This window comes from Oncorhynchus keta, chromosome 23 (assembly GCF_023373465.1).
Source record: "Oncorhynchus keta strain PuntledgeMale-10-30-2019 chromosome 23, Oket_V2, whole genome shotgun sequence".
Taxonomy (NCBI): domain Eukaryota; kingdom Metazoa; phylum Chordata; class Actinopteri; order Salmoniformes; family Salmonidae; genus Oncorhynchus; species Oncorhynchus keta.
The window spans coordinates 28,680,483-28,704,473 of record NC_068443.1 but is presented as its reverse complement, the minus strand read 5'-3'; the positions used below and the strand labels follow the sequence as shown (position 1 = coordinate 28,704,473).

Here is a 23,991-nt window from a genome sequence, read left to right as displayed (position 1 = left end):
TCTTAAAATAAAGTGTTGATCCTAACTGACCTAAGACAGGGAATTTCTACTAGGTTTGTGAAAAACTGTGAGTTTCAATGTATTTGCCCAAGGTGAATGTAAACTTCTGACTTCAACTGTATATCATAATGACTTTTGTTTATAAGCAAAATGATAAACCTCATAAAACTCTTTGGGAGGTCTTGTGTATTTTAAGTGAGGTCATTGCCAGGTGTAATGACAGTAGTTTATGGTTATTCCTTTTCTGTGTTACTGGACATTACAGTGTGTTTTGTTCCTGTGGCTGTAGTAACACAAGATGATATTGTGGTGACGTAAACCCATGTGAGGTCAATGTTGTGCTGCCTGGTAGCCAGTGTGTTTTTAATGACCGCATGGAACGCTTAACTCTGTGTTTAAAGTCAATCGGTGTAATGAATTTTACCATGCTCTAGGAGTTAAAAGTTCCTTCGGCTCCCCTCCACCTTCCCTCTCCTTTCTCTACTACTCATACTCTGCTCCCTTCATCAGACAGCCTGCTATCCTCCACACATGTAGCTACTTACCTCACACATGCACTGTAAATGGGGTAGCCAAACTGAAAAGATTACACAAAGGATGGAAAGAGGAAAAACTCATCTTGAGCATGTTGTCTTTTCAAATGGTTCTGATGTATAGCAATAGGAATAACCCAAGCAAAAACAGGACATCAATGAGCTGCTTCCAAACATTTTAAACCTGCGTAAGGAAATTGAGTTTCATAGTTCATGTGGGATTCAATGACATTTTGAAGGGCAGCTCAGAACAGATGAAGAAATATTTTAAAGAACATCAACAAACACCCCATAATATCTGGCCCTCCTTAAATCGTGGCATTGAACGATTCAGCAGACTTTTAGCCCTCCGTAACTGGCTACTTGACTATTGCAGCTCTTTGGGTATAACATTTGTTGACAATTTTGATACCTTCAGGAAACAAAACTCATTATAAGGATGATGGGATCCACCCAAATCATTTGTGTTCCTGGATCTTTTCACAGCATTATAAGGCTGCGTTGAGACAATGACTTATCAATGACCCACACCCAGCTCAGTTAATCCCCTACCTGTCACGTGTGCTCGCTCTCCAGGCTGCTCGTTAGGGCGCACACCTGTCACCAGTATTAGGCACATAATGACATCACCTCCTTGATTACCTGTCCTATATATGTCACTCCCTTTGGTTTCTCCCCCAGTCGTCATTGTTTCTGCATCATGTTGGTGTGCTGTTTGTGGTTCTTGGTGTGTTTATTTATTAAATGCATGGACTCCCTGAACATGCTTCCCGACTCTCAGCGTGCATCGTTACACTACCATTGTTTCTGAGTTGTCATAATTCTTCAGAAAACGTACATTATCCCAGTGGCGTTGGAAGACTCAATGTAAGTAATCAAATTGATATCCATCTAATTGCCCTGAATGCCTCTGCTGAGCCTACAGCTATTGTATGCTGTAATCATGTGCCTATGAACCACAGTTATACTGTTAGCACTGAGGCAGTGCGCCCTAGTAGGAAGTCCACTGTGTGCAGCTCACCCTGCAATAACATAAATAACATGAGTATGTCTACTTCTGCTAAGCTTCCCAGTAAAGCAATGAAAACAATCAAGCATCCCAGAAACGTGTTGAAAATAGCTCACGTTAACATGTAGCTTAACTTCTTGTGGGACGGTAGTGTCCCACCTGGCTAACATCCGGTGAAATTGGAGAGCGCGAAATTCAAACTACTGAATTATAAATATTTAACTTTCATATTTAAAACTTAACTTGTTAATCCAGCCGCTGTGCCATATTCCAAAAAGGCTTTATGGCGAAAGCGCACCATGCGATTATCTGAGGACAGCGCCCTGCATATAAAACCATGAAAAACATATTTCAACCAGGCAGGTGCGACACGAAAGTCAGAAATAGCGATGTAATAAATGCCTTACCTTTGAGCTTCTTCTGTTGGCGCTCCAAAAGGTCCCAGTTACATCACAAATGGTCCTTTTGTTTGATAATGTCCTTTATATCCATAAAAACTCAGTTTACCTGGCGCACTTCAGTCAATAATCCACACAGTTTTCCTCCATCAAAATGCATACAAAATTAATCCCAAACGTTACTAATAAACTTTTCCAAACAAGTCAAACTACGTTCATAATCAAACCTCAGGTACCCTATAATACGTAAATAAACTATACAATTTAAGACATAGAATCGTTATTGTCTTTACCGGAGAAAAATACCAAAGAACGCGCTCTCATTCATGCGCTTGGAAACACTACAGCCAAAATGGGAGCCACCTAGAAAAACTACAATTTCTGGCTCATTTTTCCAAAAACCAGCCTGAAACTCTTTCTAAAGACTGTTGACATCTAGTGGAAGCCTTAGGAACTGCAATCTGGGAGGATTTATAGTAAAAGTGACAGCCATTGTAAATAGTGGTTAGGCAGCCATTGTAAATAGTGGTAGGCTGAAAAAACATTGGGATGGTTTGTCCTCGGGGTTTCGCCTGCCATATCAGTTCTGTTATACTCACAGACATAATTGTAACAGTTTTAGAACCTGGATAGAAAACTCTAAAGTTTATCAGTCAACCTACCAGGCTAGTTACAAACGCCACAGGCATGAAACCATCAACATGTATTGATCACATCTTTACTAATGCTGCAGAAATTTGCTTTAAAGCAGTATCCAAATCCATATAGTAACCATATCTAGGAACACCAACGTTCCAAAGACTGTTCCTAATATAGTGTATGAGGTCATACAAGAGGTTTTGTAGTGATTCCTATGTTGAAGAATATTTGTTGGGTCTGTGAAGTGTAATGAGGAGCAACCAGGTGCTGCACTTGACACATTTATTAAATGACTGTAAAAAGGGTTGAATACCCGTGGATTGATGAGGAACTGAAAATGCTAGGGCTGAGAGGGATGAGGCAGAAGGAATGACAAATATGTCAGGCTACACAACCGATTGGCAAACGTACTGCAACTTGAGAAATGTGTCTAAACAAAATAAAAAATAAAGTATACTATGAAACACAATTAAATGATATAAATAATAATAGTAAAAAAGCTTTTTATAGATTTATTTATTTATTGAATATTCGAAACATACAATATACTTGCAGTGAAGCAAACTACATCATACCAGTCATACCAGTCATCCAACAGATTCCCATTCAGAGCGACACAGACGCATCCAGGGTCAATGCCCTGCTCAAGGGCATGTTGACTGATCTACCACCAGGCCAGAAAACGTGAACCCGAACCCTCCAAGATCCCCCCACAGTTCCCCAATAGCTGTCCGGCAACCATTTGAGACCCCTCCGACAGTCCCCCCCAGGAAGAAATATATATATAATTAATTCCATACCCCACCCTCAAGAATCCCCCCCCCAATGCATTAACAACCAAGAGAATGAACTAAAGAGAAAAAAGGAAAAGAAGAGAACAGCAAACAACATTGCAAATAAAATGTAATAATAATAATACATTTAAAACAAAGGACATCAAGAACAACTAAAATCATAACACCAATGCCAACTGTATATGTTTGTATGTCTGGCACTATTACATTAATGTATGTTTTCTTGTATGTGTTTATTTGAATGAGAATGTGTGTATATGCATTAGAGGTAGAACGATTATGATTTTTCAACGCCGATACCGATTGTTGGAGGACCAAAAACCCGGTACCGATTAATCGGCCGATTTATATATTATTATTTACTACAACAATACTGAATTAACACTTATTGTTCACTTATATTTAATATAAAACATCAATAAAATCAATTTAGTGTAACGGCGTTCGTCTGTCGAAAGAGAGTCGGACCAAAATGCAGTGTGGTGGTTACTCATGTTCTTTAATGAATACATGAAATAACTATAAATATACAAAACAACAAACGGAACGAGAACCTATACAGCCTGTCTGGTGAACAACTACACAGAGACTGGGACAATCACCCACGAAAACACTCACAGAATATGGCTGCCTAAATATGGTTCCCAATCAGAGACAACGAAAAATCACCTGACTCTGATTGAGAACCGCCTCAGTAAGCCATAGACTAATTAGTCACCCCACAAAACCCCAAGACAAAAAACACACCACAATAACCCATGTCACACCCTGGCCTGACCAAATAAAGAAAGAAAACACAAAATACTAAGACCAAGGCGTGACATTTAGCTTCAAATAAATAATGAAACATGTTCAATTTGGTTTAAATCATGCAAAAACAAAGTGTTGGAGTAGAAAGTAATGTAAAAAGCAAAATGTTATGTTCCTTGCTCAGAACATGAGAACATATGAAAGTTGGTGGTTCCTTTTAACATGAGACTTCAATATTCCAAGGTAAGAGGTTTTAGGTTGTAGTTAATATAGTATTTAAAGGACTATTTCTCTCTATACCATTTGTATTTCATATACCTTTGACTATTGGATGTTCTTATAGGCAGTATAGTATTGCCAGTGTAACAGTATAGCTTCCGTCCCCCTCCTCGCCCCTACCTAGGCTCGAACCAGGAACACATAGACAACAGCCACACTCGAAGCATCGTTAACCATCGCTCCATAAAAGCCGCGGCCCTTGCAGCGCAAGGGGAATAACTACTCCAAATCTAAAAGCGAGTGACGTTTGAAACAGTATTAGCGCACACCCAGCTAACTAGCTAGCTATTTCACATTGGTTACACCAATGTATTAGGCTGATAGGCTTGAAGTCATAAACAGCACTGTGCTTGCGAAGAGCTGCTGGCAAAACGCACAAAAGAGCTGTTTGAATGAATGATTACGGGCCTGCTGCTGCTCAGTCAGACTGCTCTATCAAATCAGGCTTAATTATAACATAATAACACACATAAATACGATCCTTTGGTCATTAATATGATCGATTCCAGAAACTATCATTTCGAAAACAAAACGTTTATTATTTCAGCGAAATACGGAACCGTTCGGTATTCTATCTAACGGGTCGCATCCCTAAGTCTAAACATTCTTGTTACATTGCACAACCTTCAATGTATGTCATAATTACGTACAATTCTGGTAAATTAGTTCGCAATGAGCCAGGCAGCCCAAACTGTTGCATATACCCTGACTCTGCGTGCAATGAACGCAAGAGAAATGACACAATTTCACCTGGTTAGTATTGCCTGCTAAACTTGATTAGTAGTTATAACTAGTGATTATGATTGTTTGTTTTCTATAAGATAAGTTTAATAATAGCTAGCAATTTACCTTGGCTTCTACTGCATTAGCGTAATAGGCAGGCTCCTCGTGGAGTGCAATGGTTAGAGCGTTGGTGTCACGCCCTGGTCGAAGTATTTTGTGTTTATCTTCATGTATTGGGTCAGGCCAGGGTGTGGCATGGGTTTTTGTATGTGGTGTGTATATATTGGGATTGTAGCTAGTGGGGTGATCTAGCAAAGTCTATGGCTGTCTGGAGTGGTTCTCAATCAGAGGCAGGTGTTTATCGTTGTCTCTGATTGGGAACCATATTTAGGCAGCCATATTCTTTGAGTTTGTCATGGGTGATTGTCCTTAGTGTCCTTGTTCCTGTCTATGTGTTAGTGTACACAAGTATAGGCTGTTTCGGTTTTCGTTACGTTTATTGTTTTTTGTAGTGTTTGTATTTAGATTCGTGTTACGTTTGTTTATTAAATTATGGATCGCAATCTACACGCTGCATTTTGGTCCGACTCTCCTTCACCACAAGAGAACCGTTACAGTTGGACTAGTTTACTGTGCGGTTGCAAGATTGGAACCCCTGAGCTGACAATGTAAAAATCTGTCGTTCTGCCCCTGAACAAGGCAGTCAACCCTACGTTCCTAGGCAGTCATTGAAAATAAGAATGTGTTCTTAACTGACTTGCCTAGTTAAATAAAAGGTATAAAAAAAATAATAATAATCGGAAATCGGTGCCCAAAAATACAGATTTCCGATTGCTATGAAAACTTGAAATCGGCCCTAATCAATCGGCCATTCTGATTAATCGGTCGACCTCTAATATGCATGTGTTCAAACACCTGCACGGCATCAGCCTCAGGCAAACCGGCATTAGTTGTAAAAACACTGCCACTTGGTGTCATTCAAATGTACTTTTTATTGTTTTATTTGGACTTAATTTGTTTTAAATTTGACCATTCTATCTCCCACACAGAAACTCTACTCCTACTTGTCTCCAATTCCACATACCACATCCGCTTCCCTCAGCCCATCCCATCTATCTCTGCTGGCCACTCACTTGGGGTTTCTACACAACACATCTTTCAACTATGCTGTGAGATGTTTAATGCACAATTTCAATCTGTCTAATCGAATAGAATCCACACATTGTGAGTTGAAGATAAATACTTTTACTAAGAGTATTAGTAATTGACTGACCCGGTCTCTCCAGATCTCCTAACAGTACTATCTCTAGGGTCAATTTTAGATCAATGGTATGCATTGTCAGCCATTCCGGAACCCGAGACCAGAAACAGGCTACCTGAGGGCAATGGCAAAATAAATGGTCTATTGATTCTGTATCCTCACAACAAAATCTGCAGTGTTTCAATGATTTTATGCCCCAAATATTCAACATTTTGTTGGTGGCAAGAATTCTATATAATAATTTTAGCTGAAAAGCACAAAGTATTGAATCTTGCGTTGTTTTATATATCAACTTATAGACCCTGTACCATGGAATCTGTACATCAAAAATCTCTTTCCAACTATTTTGCAATATGTATGACACAGTTGTCAACATCCTGGTCCTCAAATGAAACTGGTATACTTTCCTATTTATGCTATTTTTAATTCCTCCGCCAGTTTTGATCCTTTACATTTGGCAGACAGACCAGTTCCCTATCTCCTGCTGCCATCTGCCTCCTCCATTTTTGGGGTAATGCTGTAATCAATTGGTTGTATTCTTGGATTGAGCAGACATGTCTGTACAATTCTGATAACTCCATGAAAGACATAACTCTACCATTCTAATTTACAATATAATTTAATAACAAAATACCCTTTTCAAACATCTTTCCCATAAATACAGGTATTTTATCAACCAACACATTTGAGTTAAGCCATAATATTTGCTGTAATATTTGTTCTATCTTTTCAGGGGGGTGAAATCAAAATTGTAGCCAGCTCTGCAATGCTTGTTTGAAAAAGAGATATACTTGATATAAAATGTTCAATCAATCAAAAATTAGACATGTCAATCTGCAAAAAGGTCATTTTTAAACAATGGATGAGCTTTTCTTAGTAATCTACCTGAGAACCATTTAGGGTTCAAATAAAAGTTTTGAATGAGTGAAGCTTTTAGAGAGCGGTTTAGTTATTTTATATTTAATAATCTTAACCTACCCTATTCATTATATAGATGTGCACGTTTTATTTTGTCTGGTTTAGCATCCCAGATAAAGCTAAATATTTTTTGCTCATATGATTTGAAAAATGAATCATCAGGAGTAGGCAGTGCCATAAGTGAGTAAACTGAGATGACTGAGGAGTTTATCGGGGAATTTTTTTCCATAAATAGACAGGTATTTACCTCTCCATGGTAGCAGGAATTTGTCTATTTTTCCACATTTTCTATCAGCCCAATTTATAGGTAAACTGCAGGGTAATGTAAAAGTTGTATTTTTTAAGGATCCAATACGTAATATTGTACACTTATCATAATTAGGGTTTAGTCCAGAGAATACAGAAAAGTTATCTAGATCGTCAATGAGCCATTGCAGGGATCGAGCTTGCGGACTTAATATAAAACTTGAGTCATCGGCATACATGGACACCTTTTTGTTTTTCAGCCTTGGATTTCTAATCTTCTAATGTTGTTATTGGATCTGATTTTAATAGCTAGCATTTCGATGGCCATAACGAATAGGTATGGTGACTGCGGGACACCTTTGTTAAACTCTTCTTGACAATTCAAAACTCTGTGAGAAGTAGCCATTTTTTTACTATTTTGCACCTGGTGTTGCTATACATTATTTTTACCCATTTTATAAGAAAATTAACCAAATTGAAAAATCCAGTTATTTATAAATATAATCCATTCCTAGTTTAGCAACTGCCTTTTCAAAATCCCCTATAGACACCATTCCTGGCTTCTTATGCGTTTCATGATATTCTATTATTTCTAGTAGTTGTCGTATATTATCTCAATGTATCGCCCATGTAAAAAAAACTGTCTGATCAGGATGAACCTGGTAAAACCCTTTTAATTCTGAGTGCTATGCATTTTGCTAGTATTTTTGCATCACAACTTTGAAGTGTAAGGGGCCTCCAGTTTTTTTTTAGATAGAATGGATCTTTATATTTGCCATCGGTCTTGTTTTAATAATAGAGAAATCAGATCTTCCTGCTTAGTACCTGACAGACTACCATTTCTATAGGAGTAGTTAAAACAATCTAACAATGGAGCTTTTAGTATATCAAAAAATACTTGCTATACCTCTACTGGTATGCCATCAAACCCTGGGGTTTTTAAACTCATTATTTATTTTCATATTTCATCGAACAATAATTGTGGCAATAACATTTAATAAAAGCCATTATTATTCCAAATAAAAAATGGATGATTCTAATAGCAATAGAATAGACTAAGATTAGACAGTATATTTATTATTTAAGTAATTCACTCGTATTTATTTTTTTACCTCTTCAGTGGCCACAATCTCAGTTGTGAGATCACTGTTTGTCCTCCGGCATAGGGCAGGGTCTAGGTGAGACATCTAGTGATGATGATGATTCAGAGGTAGGATCATGGACACAGACGGTGCAGTTTCAGTGCTTAATTTTGATATTTTCCTGTTCATTAAGATCGGGTGCGCGAGCATGGCTCAAGCACTTTCACCATAATTTTAAACCCTTTGTTTTCCACAACAGACAATGTCCTCATGTCTGCAGTGATACACATCTCAATAAATTTGGTGATGGCTTTAACAAAGGGCTGCTTAAAGAAGTTGTCTCTTGGCTGAGTTGGCTCCTGCCACTGACACTCCAGGGTGATGACACTTTAAAAATGTGGCCATGCTCGATGTTTTTCCATGATCATACGGCCTTCTTGTGGCACAATGCCTACACAACGTAACAGTGTTGTCCACAACCCTTCTTTCGTCATAATATTTGACAGGGAAGCCAAAATGCTCCCATTTGTGAGACTTCAATGAAGCGGGAGGCTTTTCCAGTTCTTCACCTCCTCTGCTAGCCATGGCTGTCACTGCTCTTTTGTCCTTGCTTTTTGCAACGCGAGCATCCAGGATTGATTTGTTGGGATTCAACATGCCCCGTTCACGTGGACAGTACAAACAACTGCACTCTTCACATAATCAAATCAACCTTAAAGGCTTTGGAGTAAACACAGGACACATCTGTCTTGTCTTTATCTTTTCACTGCAACTCTGCATCGAGATTTAGGGAATCATTAATTCAAAAAGTAACAGAGGCAGAAAAAAATTATTTCACATTATGATGGTTAAACTTTGCAATTGATCCACGGTTTACATGCGTGCCGAACTGTGGGGGCTGATCTGTACGGATCAGGGATCAACTACGGTCCGTTACACCATGAGCAAAAGGCAAACTGAGATCCATCATTCATTGATTCAGATGGCTCATTCATCACAAAACCCACTTCTATTGCCAATTACTTTAATGATTTTTTCATTGGCAATATTTGGAAACTTGTGCATGTTTGACCAGATACAATGCTATTTTACTGTAAACAAATTGACAACAGACTTTCAGCACGCTTACAAGGATGGACATTCAACAAGCACGGTGCTTACACACATGGCTGAGAAATTGGTGATAAAAAGATTGTGGGAGATGTTTTGTTAGACTTCAGTGAGGCTTTTGACATTATCGATCATCGTCTGCTGATGGAAAAATGTGTTATTGCGTTACACCCCCTGCTATATTGTGGATAAAGAGTTACCTGTCTAACAGAACACATATGGTGTTCTATAATGGCAGCCTCTCCAACATAATCCAGATGGAATTCCCCAGGGCAGCTGTCTAGGCACTTACTTTCTCCAATCTTTACTAATGACATGCCACACTTAATGTGTTGTGGAAAGTGTTATGAAATGTAATGTCCTGTAATGATACAAATGCGTTGCTGGACCCCAGGAATGGGGATCCTTAATAAATACAAATACACATCTTTACATAATTTTGTTTCTGGTCAGTTTCCTTGTTGGCAGGCTATTCAGCTAAGTTGTTACAGGTGTCTTCAGTTATTTTCCAAATGTTTCCTTTATTCATTGAATTTCTCTATGCCTGTGCTGTACAGTTAGCAAAGCACTTAATTATTTATTCAGAATATCTGAACTTTATCACAAAATATATCAGGTTCAGCTTTGGTAATTCAAAAATGCAATTTCAGCTCTGTACGTTCCAAAGAGGAAACTGAATTTTACAAAACTTAAGTTCTCTTATTGTCTTGAGACCAGACAGTAACCTACCTCAGTGTCTTATTGGTCAAGATGTATTGTACAGTGCATTCAGGAAGTATTAAGACCTGTAACAGTTTTCTTCTGGTGAAAGAGAGGCGGACCAAAATGCAGAGTGGTGGTTATTCATGTTTAATTTATAAAGACACTATACATGAATAAACTAACAAAAACAATAAACGTGCGAAAACCTAAACAGTCCTATCTGGTGCAAACACAGATACAGGAACAATCACCCACAAAACCCAACACAAAACGGGCTACCTAAATATGGTTCCCAATCAGAGACAATGACTAACACCTGCCTCTGATTGAGAACCATATCAGGCCAAACATAGAAATAGACAAACCAGACACACAACATAGAATGCCCACCCAGCTCACGTCCTGACCAACACTAAAACAAGGAAAACACATACGAACGATGGTCAGAACATGACAACACCCCTTAACTTTTTCCACATTTTGTTACTTTACAGCCTTTATTCAAAAATGTGTTATTGTATTTTTCCCCTTCATCAATCTACACACTGACAAACTTTTTTTTACAATTTACCCTTTACTCAGTCCTTGGTAGAATAATATTTAGTAGCGATTGAGTCTTCTTGGGTATGACTCTACAAGCTTGGCAAACCTGCATTTGGGGAGTTTCTAACATTTTTCTCTCCTGGTCCTCTCAAGCTCTATCAGGTTGGATGGGGAGTGTTACTGCACAGCTATTTTCAGGTCTCTCCAGAGAGGATCTAGTTTGGGCTCTGGCTGGACCACTCAAGGACATTCAGAAACTTTTCCCGACGCTCCTACTGTGTTGTCTTGGCTGTGTGCTTAGGGTCGTTGTCCTGTTGGAAGATGAACCTTTATCCCAGTCTGAGGTCCTGAGTGTTCTGGAGCAAGTATCAAGTATCGCTCTGTACTTTTCTCCGGTCATCTTTCCCTCTATCCTGACTAGTCTACCAGTCCCTGCCGCTGAATAAATTACACTGGCCAAATCCAGACAACGCTGGGTCAATTGTGCACCACCATATGGGACTCCCAATCACGGCCGGTTGGGTTACAGCCTTGATTCAAACCAGATTGTCTGTTGTGACACCTCAAGCACTGAGATGCAGTGCGCCACTCGGGAGTTAATACTTGGTGGAAGGACCTTTGGCAGCCCTTACAGCTGTGAATCATTTTGAATAAGATGCTCAACTCTTAGGGCAACATGTCACAAAGTGGTGTACATATACCAGCCTAAAACCCCAAAGAGCAAGCAAAGCAGATGTGGATGCACATTAAATTTGGTTCAGAATCATTGAAGGACAGCAATATTAAAACCTTGTCTCTTTCAATACAGGGGATCAACAGCATTGTATTCACTCCACATTTCTAGTAAACATTATCATTGGGAGAAAGAAGAGGGGTATAAAGAGGTAGAGAGAGAGAGAGAGACAGAGGGGTCAAAGAGAGAAAGATGGAGAGGAGGATCAAATATTAGAGGTAGAAAGAGAGGGGATGGAGAGTGAGATAATGAGGGTGAGAGAAGTGGAGAGAGAGAGAACTGACAGACGGGAATGCAATTGACTTACAGTTGAAGTCGGAAGTTTACATACACCTTAGCCAAATACATTTAAACTCAGTTTTTCACAATTCCTGTCTTTTAATCCTAGTAAAAAGTCCCTGTCTTCGGTCAGTTAGAATCACCACTTTATTTAAAGAATGTGAAAGTGTCAGAATAATAGTAGAGAGAATGAATTATTTCAGCTTTTATTTCTTTCATCACATACCCAGTGGGTCAGTTTTACTGTGGACTCGTTTTACTGTGGATATAGACACTTTTGTACATGTTTCCTCCAGCATCTTCACAAGGTCCTTTGCTGTTGTTCTGTGATTGATTTGCACTTTTCGCACCAAAGTACATTCAACTCTAGGAGACAGAACGCATCTCCTTCCGGTATGACGGCTGCGTGGTCCCATGGTGTTTGTACAGATGAACGTGTTACCTTCAGGCATGTTACCTTGTTGGAAGAACTAAGTAGATGTCCTAACCGGCTTGCCAAAACTATGGTTTGTTAACAAGAAATTTGTGGAGTGGTTGAAAAACGAGGTTGGAGTCATTAAAACTTGTTTTTCAACCGCTCCACAAATGTGTTGTTACCAAACTGACCTAAGACGGGGAATTCTTACTCGGATTAAACGTTGGGAATTGTGAAAAACCGAGTTTAAATGTATTTGTCCAAGGTGTATGTAAACTTCCGACTTCAACTGTATGTACATAAAAAAAAAACATTTCTTTTAAACACAGTCTATTTTACAATTGTATTTTTTGTTTTTAACTCTTGTCCTTCCTCTACCCTCAACCTCTCCCATATATGTATGATGTTCTTCCGTGTCTTTCATGCTGTGCTCTTTTCAAAAAAAGTTATTGACCTGTGTGTTTTACAAGCACAGTATGTTTTACATTAGTTGTCTTGTTATTAGTTGTTATTAGTCCCAACCTTCAGCTCCATTCAACCCCTCCCATCAATCTCTTAACACCATCCACATTGGATTTCTATTTGACATTTATTTGTCAACTGTTCTGTGATGTTTCACAACATTTCCGAAACCTTTCTATTTCATTTGTTCCTACAGATTGTAAATTGAAAATAAACGTTTTTGCTAAAAGTATTATATTATTGATCGATTGACTATGACTTTTCAGATCGCCCAGTAGTGATAAAAAATATTCTAATGATTCTGCCTCTTTGCAGCAACATCTGCAGAGCTGGGAAGGTTGTATCCCCCATATAAATAGCATTCTATTTTGTATAATAATTTAATTGAAAAATAATAGCTTTTGAATCCGGCGTCATTTTGTGTGTCTTTTCATAAACCGTGTGCCATGGAATCGGTACGTCAGAAATCTCTTCCCAAATATTTTGCAGTCTATATGGCACGGCTGTCAATTTGTTGGTCCTTAAATTAAACTGGTATACTTTTTTTTTTAATCACAATTTTCTTTAACCAATTATGGTCTTTAATGCAGGGCCGACAGACGATGTATTCACTTAGACAGCAAATGTGAAGACTTTGCAAGGGGAGTGTAGCCTTTCACTTGGCACTGCACCTCTGCAGGTGGTAGTTGTTAATGTTTCATTACACTAGATGGCGCTATAATTCAAGTAAATGTTAACAAGTGGTTGCACTTACTTTATAAATGTAGCCTATTGTCAGAATTTTATTAGCAAGTTATATCGCATTACAACAGTCAATCAGAAAATGTAATGATTTTGTCACAATATAATTGAATATATTAAATATCCACCACTTCATTCAGGGTCATTTTCATTTGTCTTTTCACAGCCTGAAAAACTAGCAGTTGCACACACTGTATTATTGCAGTAGCATGCACTCCCATTGCAACACTAGTTATATGTGTTGGTCTACAGGTTTAGGCTCTGGGCAGTGGACAACACAGGCCGTCGCTCCAGCCCAAGTGAGGTCACCATCAAGACCCCCTGCCCTGCTGTGGATGATGTCAAAGCACAAGGTGGGCATTCTCATGCATGGATGGACACTTTCAGTATCTGTATCTTGGTTTTCAGACTAATATTCTAACAGTAGTTACTAATCTGAAAACGTGTAGACGCACGTGTCTTGTCTCCACATACAGTACTGAGATTAGATTTGTGTTGTTACAGAGATTGCAGACAAGATCTACAACCTGTTCAATGGTTACACAAGTGGCAAGGAGCAGCAGACGGCCTACAATACGCTGATGGATCTGGGCTCTCCCACCCTGCACCGTGTGCTCTACCACTACAACCAGCGTTATGAGAGCTTCGGAGAGTTCACCTGGAGATGCGAGGATGAACTGGGGCCTAGGTATCTATACTCTGTCTCTGTTTCTCTCTCTCTTTGTCCAAGAATATCAAGGCATATTGATTAGGAAAGCACAACTACTGCCCAACCAACTGTCTAGTAGCGTCACAATCCATCCACACCTGGGTGGTGAAACTTGTGTTCGTTGTGTTTCAAACACAGACTGGTTTATAATAGATTCCAAGTACAGGGTTTGATTGTAGATGTAGTTTGTGTAAATTAGGTAAAGTGGAAATTCATTCAAACTGATTGGAGCAAATTCTACCTTTGAAATCTCTGTCCATTTACCACAAGCAGGAAGGCCCCCTAACCCCTTACTGGTTGCTCAGTGCAGGTACATTACTACAGTGCCTTGCAAAAGTATTCACCCCTCTTGGCGTTTTTCCTATTTTGTTTCATAACAACTTGTAATTTAAATAGATTTTTATTTGGATTTCATGTAATGGACATAGCCAAAATAGTCCAAATTGATGAAGTGAAATAAAAAAAATAAAAAAAATGTGCGTGCATGTGTATTCACGCCCTTTGCTCTGAAGCCCCTAAATAAGATCTGGTGCATCCAAGTACCTTCAGAAGTCACATAATTAGTTATAAAGTCCACCTGTGTGCAATCTTAAGTGTCACATGATCTGTCACATGATCTCAGTGTACACCTGTTCTGAAAGGCCCAAGAGTCTGCAACACCACTAAGAAAGGAGGACCACCAAGCAAGCGGCACTATGAAGGCCAAGGAGCTCTCCAAACAGGTCAGGAACAAAGTTGTGGAGATGTACAGATCAGGGTTGGGTTATTAAAAAAAGATCATTAACTTTGAACATCCCAAGGAGCTGCATTAAATCCATTATTAAAACGTGGAAAGAATATGGCACCACAACAAACCTGCCACGAGAGGGCCGCCAACCAAAGCTCACGGACCAGGCAAGGAGGACATTAATCAGAGAGGCAACAAAGCGACCAAAGATAACCCTGGAGGAGCTGCAAAGCTCCACAGCGGAGACTGGAGTATCTGTCCATTGGACCACTAAGTCATACAATCCAGAGCTGGGCTTTACGGAAGTGTGGCCAAAAACATAAGCAAACACATTTGGTGTTTGCCAAAAGGCATGTGGGAGACTCCCCAAACATAGGAAAGAAGGTACTCTGGTCAGATGAGACTAAAATGAAGGAAAATGCTATGTCTGGCGTAAACCCAACACCTCTCATCACCCTGAGAACACCATCCCCACAGTGAAGCATGGTGGTGGCAGCATCATGCTGTGAGGATGTTTTTCATCGGCAGGGACTGAGAAACTTGTCAGAATTGAAAGAATGATTAATGATGCTAAATACAAGGAACATGGCTTGAGGGAAACCTGTTTCAGTCTTCCAAAGATTTGAGAATGGGTCAGAGGCTCACCTTCCAGCAGGACAATTTTTTATTTACATTTTACCTTTATTTAACTAGGCAAGTCAGTTAAGAACAAATTCTTATTTTCAATGACAGCCAAGGAACAGTGGGTTAACTGCCTGTTCAGGGTCAGAATGATAGATTTGTACCTTGTCAGCTCGGGGGTTTGAACTTGCAACCTTCCGGCTACTAGTCCAACGCTCTAACCACTAGGCTACCCTGCCGACCCTAAGCATACTGCTAATGCAACACTTGAGTGGTTTAAGGGGAAACATTTAAATGTCTTGGAATGACCTAGTCAAAGCCCAGACCTCAATCCAATTGAGAATCTGTGGTATAACTTAAAGATTGCTGTACACCAGCAGAACCCATCCAACTTGAAGTAGCTGGAGCAGTTTTGCCTTGAAGAATGGACAAAAATCCCAGTGGCTAAATGTGCTAAGCTTACTTACCCCAAGAGACTTGCAGCTGTAATTGCTGCAAAAGGTGGCTCTACAAAGTATTGACTTTGGGGGGGTGAATAGTTATGCACGCTCAAGTTCTGTTATTTTGTCTTATTTCTTGTTTGTTTCACAATGAAACATATTTTGCATCTTCAAATGATACAAACCACCCAGGTTATAAGGCAACAAAATAGGAAAAATGCCAAGGGGGTGAATACTTTCGCAAGCCACTGTATAATGTGAAATTATAGCGAAATGTTTTAGAAACCAGAGCCATGTGTCTGATATAAAATGTCTACGTACAGTTGCCTGTAAAATGCACGGTGAAGCAGGTGAAACTGATTAAGACGTCTTTGACTCCGAGATTACAAATCGGGGCCTTAGCTTCAAATTAAAGGTTGTTGCCAAATTGAGCCCATTATTAGAAGGGTTGATGTAATTGGTTTGCTTCTGAAGTGTTCAATTAAAATACACTTACATTAACAGCCCCACATTTTCAGAGGAACGATTCACATCAAGAATGCACTGACATTAGATGAAACCAAAGTAAGTGCATTTGAGGTGAGGTGTCGGAGACTATAAACATGGGTTTAGATTAACCTAGTAAACCTAGTAACACCGTTATAGTGTTACGGAGGGTGGCTACCTTTTTACTTACGTCATACTGTAAGACTATTAGCTTGTTAGCATGTTGGCCAGGATTTTCCATGTTGTTCTAATGTGTTGTGATTGTGTAAGCCTGCTGTCTCGGGAAATGTGTCATAGGCATTATTGAAGAGGTGTATTTGTAATATATTCTTAAATGTAAATGAGAATAATTTGAAAAGACATGGTTTGCATTGGACCTTATGTGTTGGGTGCACTGCCCTTGTAGCGTTGTTGGAGAACCCCCATCACTTGTTTACTTGTTCTGTACTCTCTACCATTTCTGATGGGAACAATTTACCGCTTGGATCAAAGCAATGAGATGCTCCCTTCCACACACAACAATACAAAGCCAACAACATCGCCTGTACCTGGGCTTGTCTCCAGGAATGAAATTCCTTGTTATGAAATCCTCAAATTCACTGGGGTTTCCCTGTCACAAACAATGTGAACCATTGTAAATGCAATTTTCATTATCTAGTCAAAATACAGATAATAGTCACCCACTCTGCCCCTGACTAAATTAAAACTTGTTTCAGCAGAGTAAACAATATGTTAAAATAAATGGATCTATCTTTATAAAGCAGGGGAAATATTCCTCTCCCAGCTTTTGTACATATCATATCTCACTGACAAGTTAGGTTGGCCCCTGTCAGAGAACATTTTTGTTGCTTTTTCCTGCAACATCGCGTGATGTTCATGCCAAACATAAACGTACAAAGTCTGTCTCCCGAGCCCGACACTTCTCTCCGTGTCCTGATCTTGTCATCACTACAGGACTACCCATTACTAAAGGCATGGGGCTGGTTGTTGACTTAGAAATGATAGATGTTGGCATGGTAGGAGAAAATCCTATCTTGAACATTTCACTCCCCCTCTGTCTCCTTTCCTGTACAGCCCAATAACTGACAGTTATTTTTATGACACATCCTAATCAGGCAATTTCCTGCGATGCTAAGTATTGTTATGGTTGGATTTCTGTTGATGACATGATAAGTGGAGCTCATGTTTTTGTGATTTAACATTTTTTGGTTAAAAAGGGTCTAATTTAATCAAGACTGTTTAGAAGATATAGGGATTTTCCTCAGACATTATTCTACCACAATTACTCTTACATTATCTCAATTTGCAGATGAGGACTGGACTGTCCTACCAACAAATATACTCCATATCTGGTTGTTAGTTATGGACAACAATACATGTACTGTACCATGAAAGTCCAACAGTTTACTTGCATGCAAGACATGAAATTGTGTGCATTCATATTGAATTTCCATGAACATGGACAATAAACGTATCGGATTGTATAACAAGGTGTAACACAGAGACAGACTCATCATAGTGGTGGTTTCCTAGCATCATTGATGCTCTTTTGATTCAGTCCCTGGTCTCTGTGACTGGTTGTCTGAGGAATGCAGCTGATTGTTTCCTCTCCGACCAGTGAAAAGCAGTGGAGTCAAGGAGATATGAAATAGGGGCCTTGGCAGAGTGGGAGAGCTCCAAAATGTACCCTGGAAATGTGAGGCCATTTTCCACTTCTTTACATGCTGGGATTTATGGTGACAACCGTTGCTATTTGGAGCCCAAAACCTTTGCTTGAAAAATTAAAGCATAACAAACCGCAAGATTTTTGTTTTAAGCAAATAAACATCTAAATTCCTTAAACCACTGAAATGTGGCAAGATATTAGAAACATAAATACATTTAGAAAAATTATATAAATGACAGCACCTCTACTACACAGATACCGATTATTTTATAATGACTTAATATGTCTTTAAATTTTGACATCGTTAAAGTCCCATTTATATTCTTTAATCAAGAGTTCTCTGCAGATAATACGTTGTGAGTATTTAAGCTGTTGTTCTGCCCTATTTGGCAATCATCTGCAAATGGGATGTTGCTTAGTTTCTTTATGTAAATGTACTGGGTATCCAGTATTCAGGGCGGCAGGTACAGTAGCCTAGCAGTTAGACCGTTGGGCCAGTAACCAAAAGGTTGCTGGTTCGAATGCCTGAGCCGACAATATGAAAAATCTTTCGATGTACCCTTGAGCAAGACACTTATTTTGCTCACGGGGTGCCGTACTTCGATGTAACCCTGTAAAACAACATATTTCAATGCACCTATCTGGTGTATGTAATAAAAAAACTGGCCCCTAGTTTGGAATACAAAATCAAAAATATGAGGATGCTTAACATTACAAGCACAGCTTTCACCTGTTGAATGCAAATACCTGGAAATATGACACTCCATTAGAGTATGTTCATGAAACAGTGATTAGTGTCCTTGTTTGGAAAGTCTCACCTTCTGACACTTAAAGCACATGAAGAAGCTGTCCTCATTGCACCTTGTGCCTGGTCTAACAACAAAACAATGATTAGCAAGTTAAGAGGTATGTCTGAAAACATTCTGTGGAACATAATCTTAGGAATGCTTTGAATGTAGGAGTTGGGAGGGATGACATTATTAAAATGTTTTTTTAAATTAATGACAAAAATGTATTGTGGGTCGACAAAAACGTCTCACTCTTTACATTACAGTTTGGTGGTCCTGGTTTGGCCAATGAGTGAGGTGAAGCCATGTCTGAGGAATCAGGCACTCTTTCCATCAGTTGCTGTTTCTGTTAGCCACTTATCCTGGAGACAGCTTCATCACTTTCAACGTCATCACTATCTGAACATGGGTAGACCCTGTACAGGTTATGAAATGGATGAATAACAGTCAAGTATTGACCTAAGAATGATTTATTTCACCTCATGCCCAAGTCTCCTTCTGAAGGGAAGAGGTGGGTTTAGAGTCTGTCGTATTATGATGTAGTGTAAAAACAATGGTGAGGCCACCGCAACGTGTGATTTATGAGTGACCCGCTCTATCCAACGTTTGACTTGTATCATTTAAGGTGAGAACACCAAATACTAAAATCTTACCTCAATCCAGACAGAGGTCCATATTTTATGTATTAAGTATTTCCATCAATCTTACTTTTTCTTCTTGTACTTTTGAGCAAAATTCTACAAGAAATCGAGATCAACAAATTTGAAAGGGCATTAAGACATTTTATTTTGTGTGAAGGCCTTGCCTACAGTGCCTTCAGAAAGTATTCAGAACCCTGGACTTTTTCTACATTTTGCAACGTTACAGCCTTATTCTACAATGGATGAAATAAAACTATTTCCTCATCAATCTACACACAATACCCCATAATCACAAAGCAAAAACAGATTTTTAGAAATTTTGGCAAATTTATAAAAAAATATATAAAACATACCTTATTTACATAAGTATTCAGACCCTTTGCAATGAGACTCAAAATTGAGCTCAAGTGCATTCTGTTTCCATTGATCATCCTTGATGTTTCTACAACTTTATTGGAGTCCACCTGTGGTAAATTCAATTGATTGGACATGATTTAGAAAGGCACACACCTGTCTATATAAGATCCCACAGTTGACAGTGTATGTCAGAACTAAAACCAAGCCATGAGGACGAAGAAATTGTCCGTAGAGCTCAGACAGAATTGTGTCGAGGCAATGATCTGGGGAAGGGTACCAAAAAATGTCTGCAGCATTGAATGTCCCCAAGAACATAGTGGCCTCCATTCTTACATGGAAGAAGTTTGAAACCACCAAGACTCTTCCAAGAGCTGGCCGCCTGGCCAACCTGAGCAATCGGGGAGAAGGACCTTGGTCAGGGCATTGACCAACAACCCAATGGTCACTCTGACAGAGCTCCAGTTCCTCTGTGGTGATGGGAGAACCTTCCAGATGGAAAAACATCTTTGCAGCACCCCACCAATCAGGGCTTTATGGTAGAGTCGCCAGACGGAAGCCACTCCTCAGTAAATGGCACATGACAGCCCGCTTGGAGTTTGGCAAAAGGCACCATGATAAACAAGATTCTCTGGTCTGATGAAACCAAGATTGAACTCTTTGGTCTGAATGCTAAGCGTCACGTCTGGAGTAAACCTTGCACCATCCCTACGGTGAAGCATCGTGGTAACAGCTTCATGCTGTGGGGATGTTTTTCAATGGAAAGGACTGGGAGACTAGTCATGATCGAAAGATGAACCGCGCAAAGTACAGAGAGATCCTTGATGAAAACCTGCTCCAGAGGGCTCAGGACCTCAGACTGGGATGAAGGTTCACCTTCCAACAAGACAACGACCCTAAGCACACAGTCAAGACAACGCAGGAGTGGCTTCGGAGCAAGTTTCTGAATGTTCTTGAGTGGCCTAGCCAAAGCCTGGACTTGAACCAGATCGAACATCTCTGGAGAGACCTGAAAATTGCTGTGCAGCAACGCTCCCCATCCAACCTGACAGACCTTGAGAGGATCTGCAGAGAAGAATGAGAGAAACTCTCCAAATACAGGTGTGCAAGCTTGCAGCATCATAACCAAGAAGGCTTGAGGCTGTAATCACTGCCAAAAGTGCTTCAACAAAGTACTCAGTAAAGGGTCTGAATACTTACTTAAATGTGATACTGTAAGTAATTATAGGTCATATTTCATCGAAATCTGGCAACCCTGGGCAGTTAGTTTAAGAATCAGTATGTCATGATTACCAATAGTTATCCATGTTATAGACACCTGTACATGTCTATACTGTGGATCACTGTGGCAGGTGCAATGGACCATAGCCTTCCATTCAATACTACATAAGTTGTGTGCTGAGGAGTGTTGTGTTGTGTTCCTTTGCAGGAAAGCATTTATTTTTTTAGCCTTATTTACCATTAAAGGAACCTGATTTGAAGGTAGTGTGTGTTTGCTGAGTAGTGCCTTGTTGTGTTCCTTTGCAGGAAAGCTGGTCTGATTCTCTCCCAGCTGGATGACCTGAGTGGCTGGTGCAGGGGTCTTCTCCAGGAGCCCAAGATTGGCCTGCGCAGGATGTCCCTCAAGTACCTGTCCTGCCGCTACACAGACACCAAGGCCTTTGGTCTCAACTGGGTGGACCTGGGCCAGGATGTGCGAAAGGCCTGTGACGAACAGAACCTGCCAGTCATGTACAATGATTATGGGGAGCCCAAAGAACGTTGAACGTCACACAACAAATAATGGTTCTTGAGGAGTTGGAAGTGTGCTTTTGGGGTTATCGTCATGTCTGCTTTTCAAATATTGTATGTTCTAACCCATATTTACAGTTATAGGAACCTGATTTCAAGGTAAGGTGTATTTGAGAAGCAAATAGGGTTTATTTCAACAATTACTCGAGCAAGGTATAACAGTAATGCTTTACTGCATTTAGACAGCACTTTTCATGACTTTTGGGAAATTTGGAAGTTGCACCAACAATCCCATCCCCAAAATGTATATATTATGATGGCGAAGATTCAGTTATTTAACATGTTGAATGTAGTATTCAAGTATAAATTCATATTTAAGCTGTTGTACATGTATGGAGATAGGCAGTATATGAATTTGTGGTAAATTTCAGAAGTTTGGGAGTTCATGTACAGTTTGACTTGGTTTTAGTCTCTAAGGGCTCTATTGAATCCACATTGAGGAAGTACAGCTTTACAGAGTGATTGTAATTTAAAGGCGTTGTTCCTGCTTTAGCGTAGACTGCATTCATGGTAAGCGCTGCATATTGGAAATTATCTTTACATTCTATTGCGTAATGCTTCAGCTTTACAGACTGATAGAGCCTTAAATGTTTAAAGTTGCCAAACCCAAATGACAGTATTTGCTACATCAATAAATTCCTAATAATTCTGAAATCAAATGGCTATCTTTGAATCAGTATTTCTATTACAAATTGAAAGATAACAGAAAATCAATGTTTTATATTGTTTATCTATAGTATGTTTATAGATCTAATCCTATCTTACTGTATGTGTCTTAAGAATATACATGTGTAACAGGTGTTGTTGATACTATAAAAACACAAACTCAACTAACATGCCAGTGTTTGATACCTTTCTTTTATTATAATAATTGTTCATACATTTACTACAATAGCATTTCAAAGCAGCACACACTTGCAATTAATATCAACCAAATACTGACTGTTTTCAAGAAAACATTTTTTGGGGCTCCTAACATATTCCTTAATGCAGTAGTTGTCCCCATAACATAGACTTGAAAACCAATGCTTGTAGATATTTTCATAGGTTCACCAATGCATTAAATAACAGCACAGAACAGTGGTTTGCTTCTGTAAATATTGTATTACACATGATTTGTATTATACCATTGATAACAGTGGACATCAGCTGTAAGGATATCTTGCATTATGAGAAAGCCATTGGTATGTTTCTTTTTGTGCAATTTGCACGAGAGGTGTGAGCATTCATTATGTATAGTTGTTATATGTATATTCATTTTGGAGAGGTTTGTTTATTCAATACAGTGAAGTGGATTAGAAAAATGGACAGATTAAAATGCTTAACAAATTTAATTATCCATCAGAAGTGATTCAGAATTGTTACCATACACAACATAAGCTGATGAAAACAACAAAAATCTGCATGTTAGATATAGTAGTTTATGTGGATAATCTAATGTTCCCTTTTTCACTTTGATCTTTGCTATTTCAAAAAATAATAAAGAATATATTATCAAATGTGGATTGTTGGACATTCTGGAAAAAAGTTACCTTATCAGGCATTGTTCCTTTTTAGTCAGTTAACTCAAGTCAATGTAAAACTGATGGGAATGTTTCTTATGGATTGTAGAGCCTCACACATGATGGTATAAACACAATTACAATGCCTAAAGACATGTAAATGCAACATGTAAAGTGTTGGTCCCATGTTTCATGAGCTGAAATAAAAGATCCCAGAAATGATCCATACGCAAAAAAAAGCTTCTCTCAAATTTTGTGCACAAATTTGTTTAATCCCTATTAGTGAAGCATTTCTCCTTTCTCATTTCTCCCAACTTCAGTGGGCTCCCATCCACCTGACAGGTGTGGCATATCAAGAAGCTTATTAAACCGCATGATCATTAAACTGCATGATCATTGTCCTGGGGACAATAAAAGGCCACAGTTTTGTCACAATACCACAGAAGTTTTGAGGGAGAGTGCAATTGGCCTGCTGACTGCAGGAACGTCCACTAGAGCTGTTGCCAGAGAATTGAATGTCAATTTCTCTACCATAAGCCGCCTCCATCGTCATTTTAGAGAATTTGGCAGCATGCCTCACAACTTCAGACCATGTGTAACCACGGCAGCCCAGGACCTCCACATCTGACCTGCGTTATGGTCTGAAACG

General features: G+C 39.2%; 1 protein-coding gene across 9 annotated transcripts in view; it reads left to right on the top strand.

Moving 5' to 3' along the window:
- The window catches only part of LOC118402117 (astrotactin-1-like), a 243,218-nt gene extending 219,617 nt beyond the window's left edge, over positions 1-23,601 (top strand). For 7 of the 9 annotated variants that reach the window (XM_035800041.2, XM_035800040.2, XM_035800037.2 and 4 more), the window contains 3 exons: positions 13,870-13,970; positions 14,122-14,305; positions 21,577-23,601. In XM_035800041.2, the coding sequence (XP_035655934.1) occupies positions 13,870-13,970; positions 14,122-14,305; positions 21,577-21,814 (523 nt within the window). In that variant the 3' untranslated portion in view covers positions 21,815-23,601. The remainder of the gene's footprint in view (positions 1-13,869; positions 13,971-14,121; positions 14,306-21,576) is intronic. The other 2 variants (XM_035800039.2, XM_035800038.2) reach the window with 1 other exon arrangement.
- Positions 23,602-23,991: the final 390 nt, after the last annotated feature.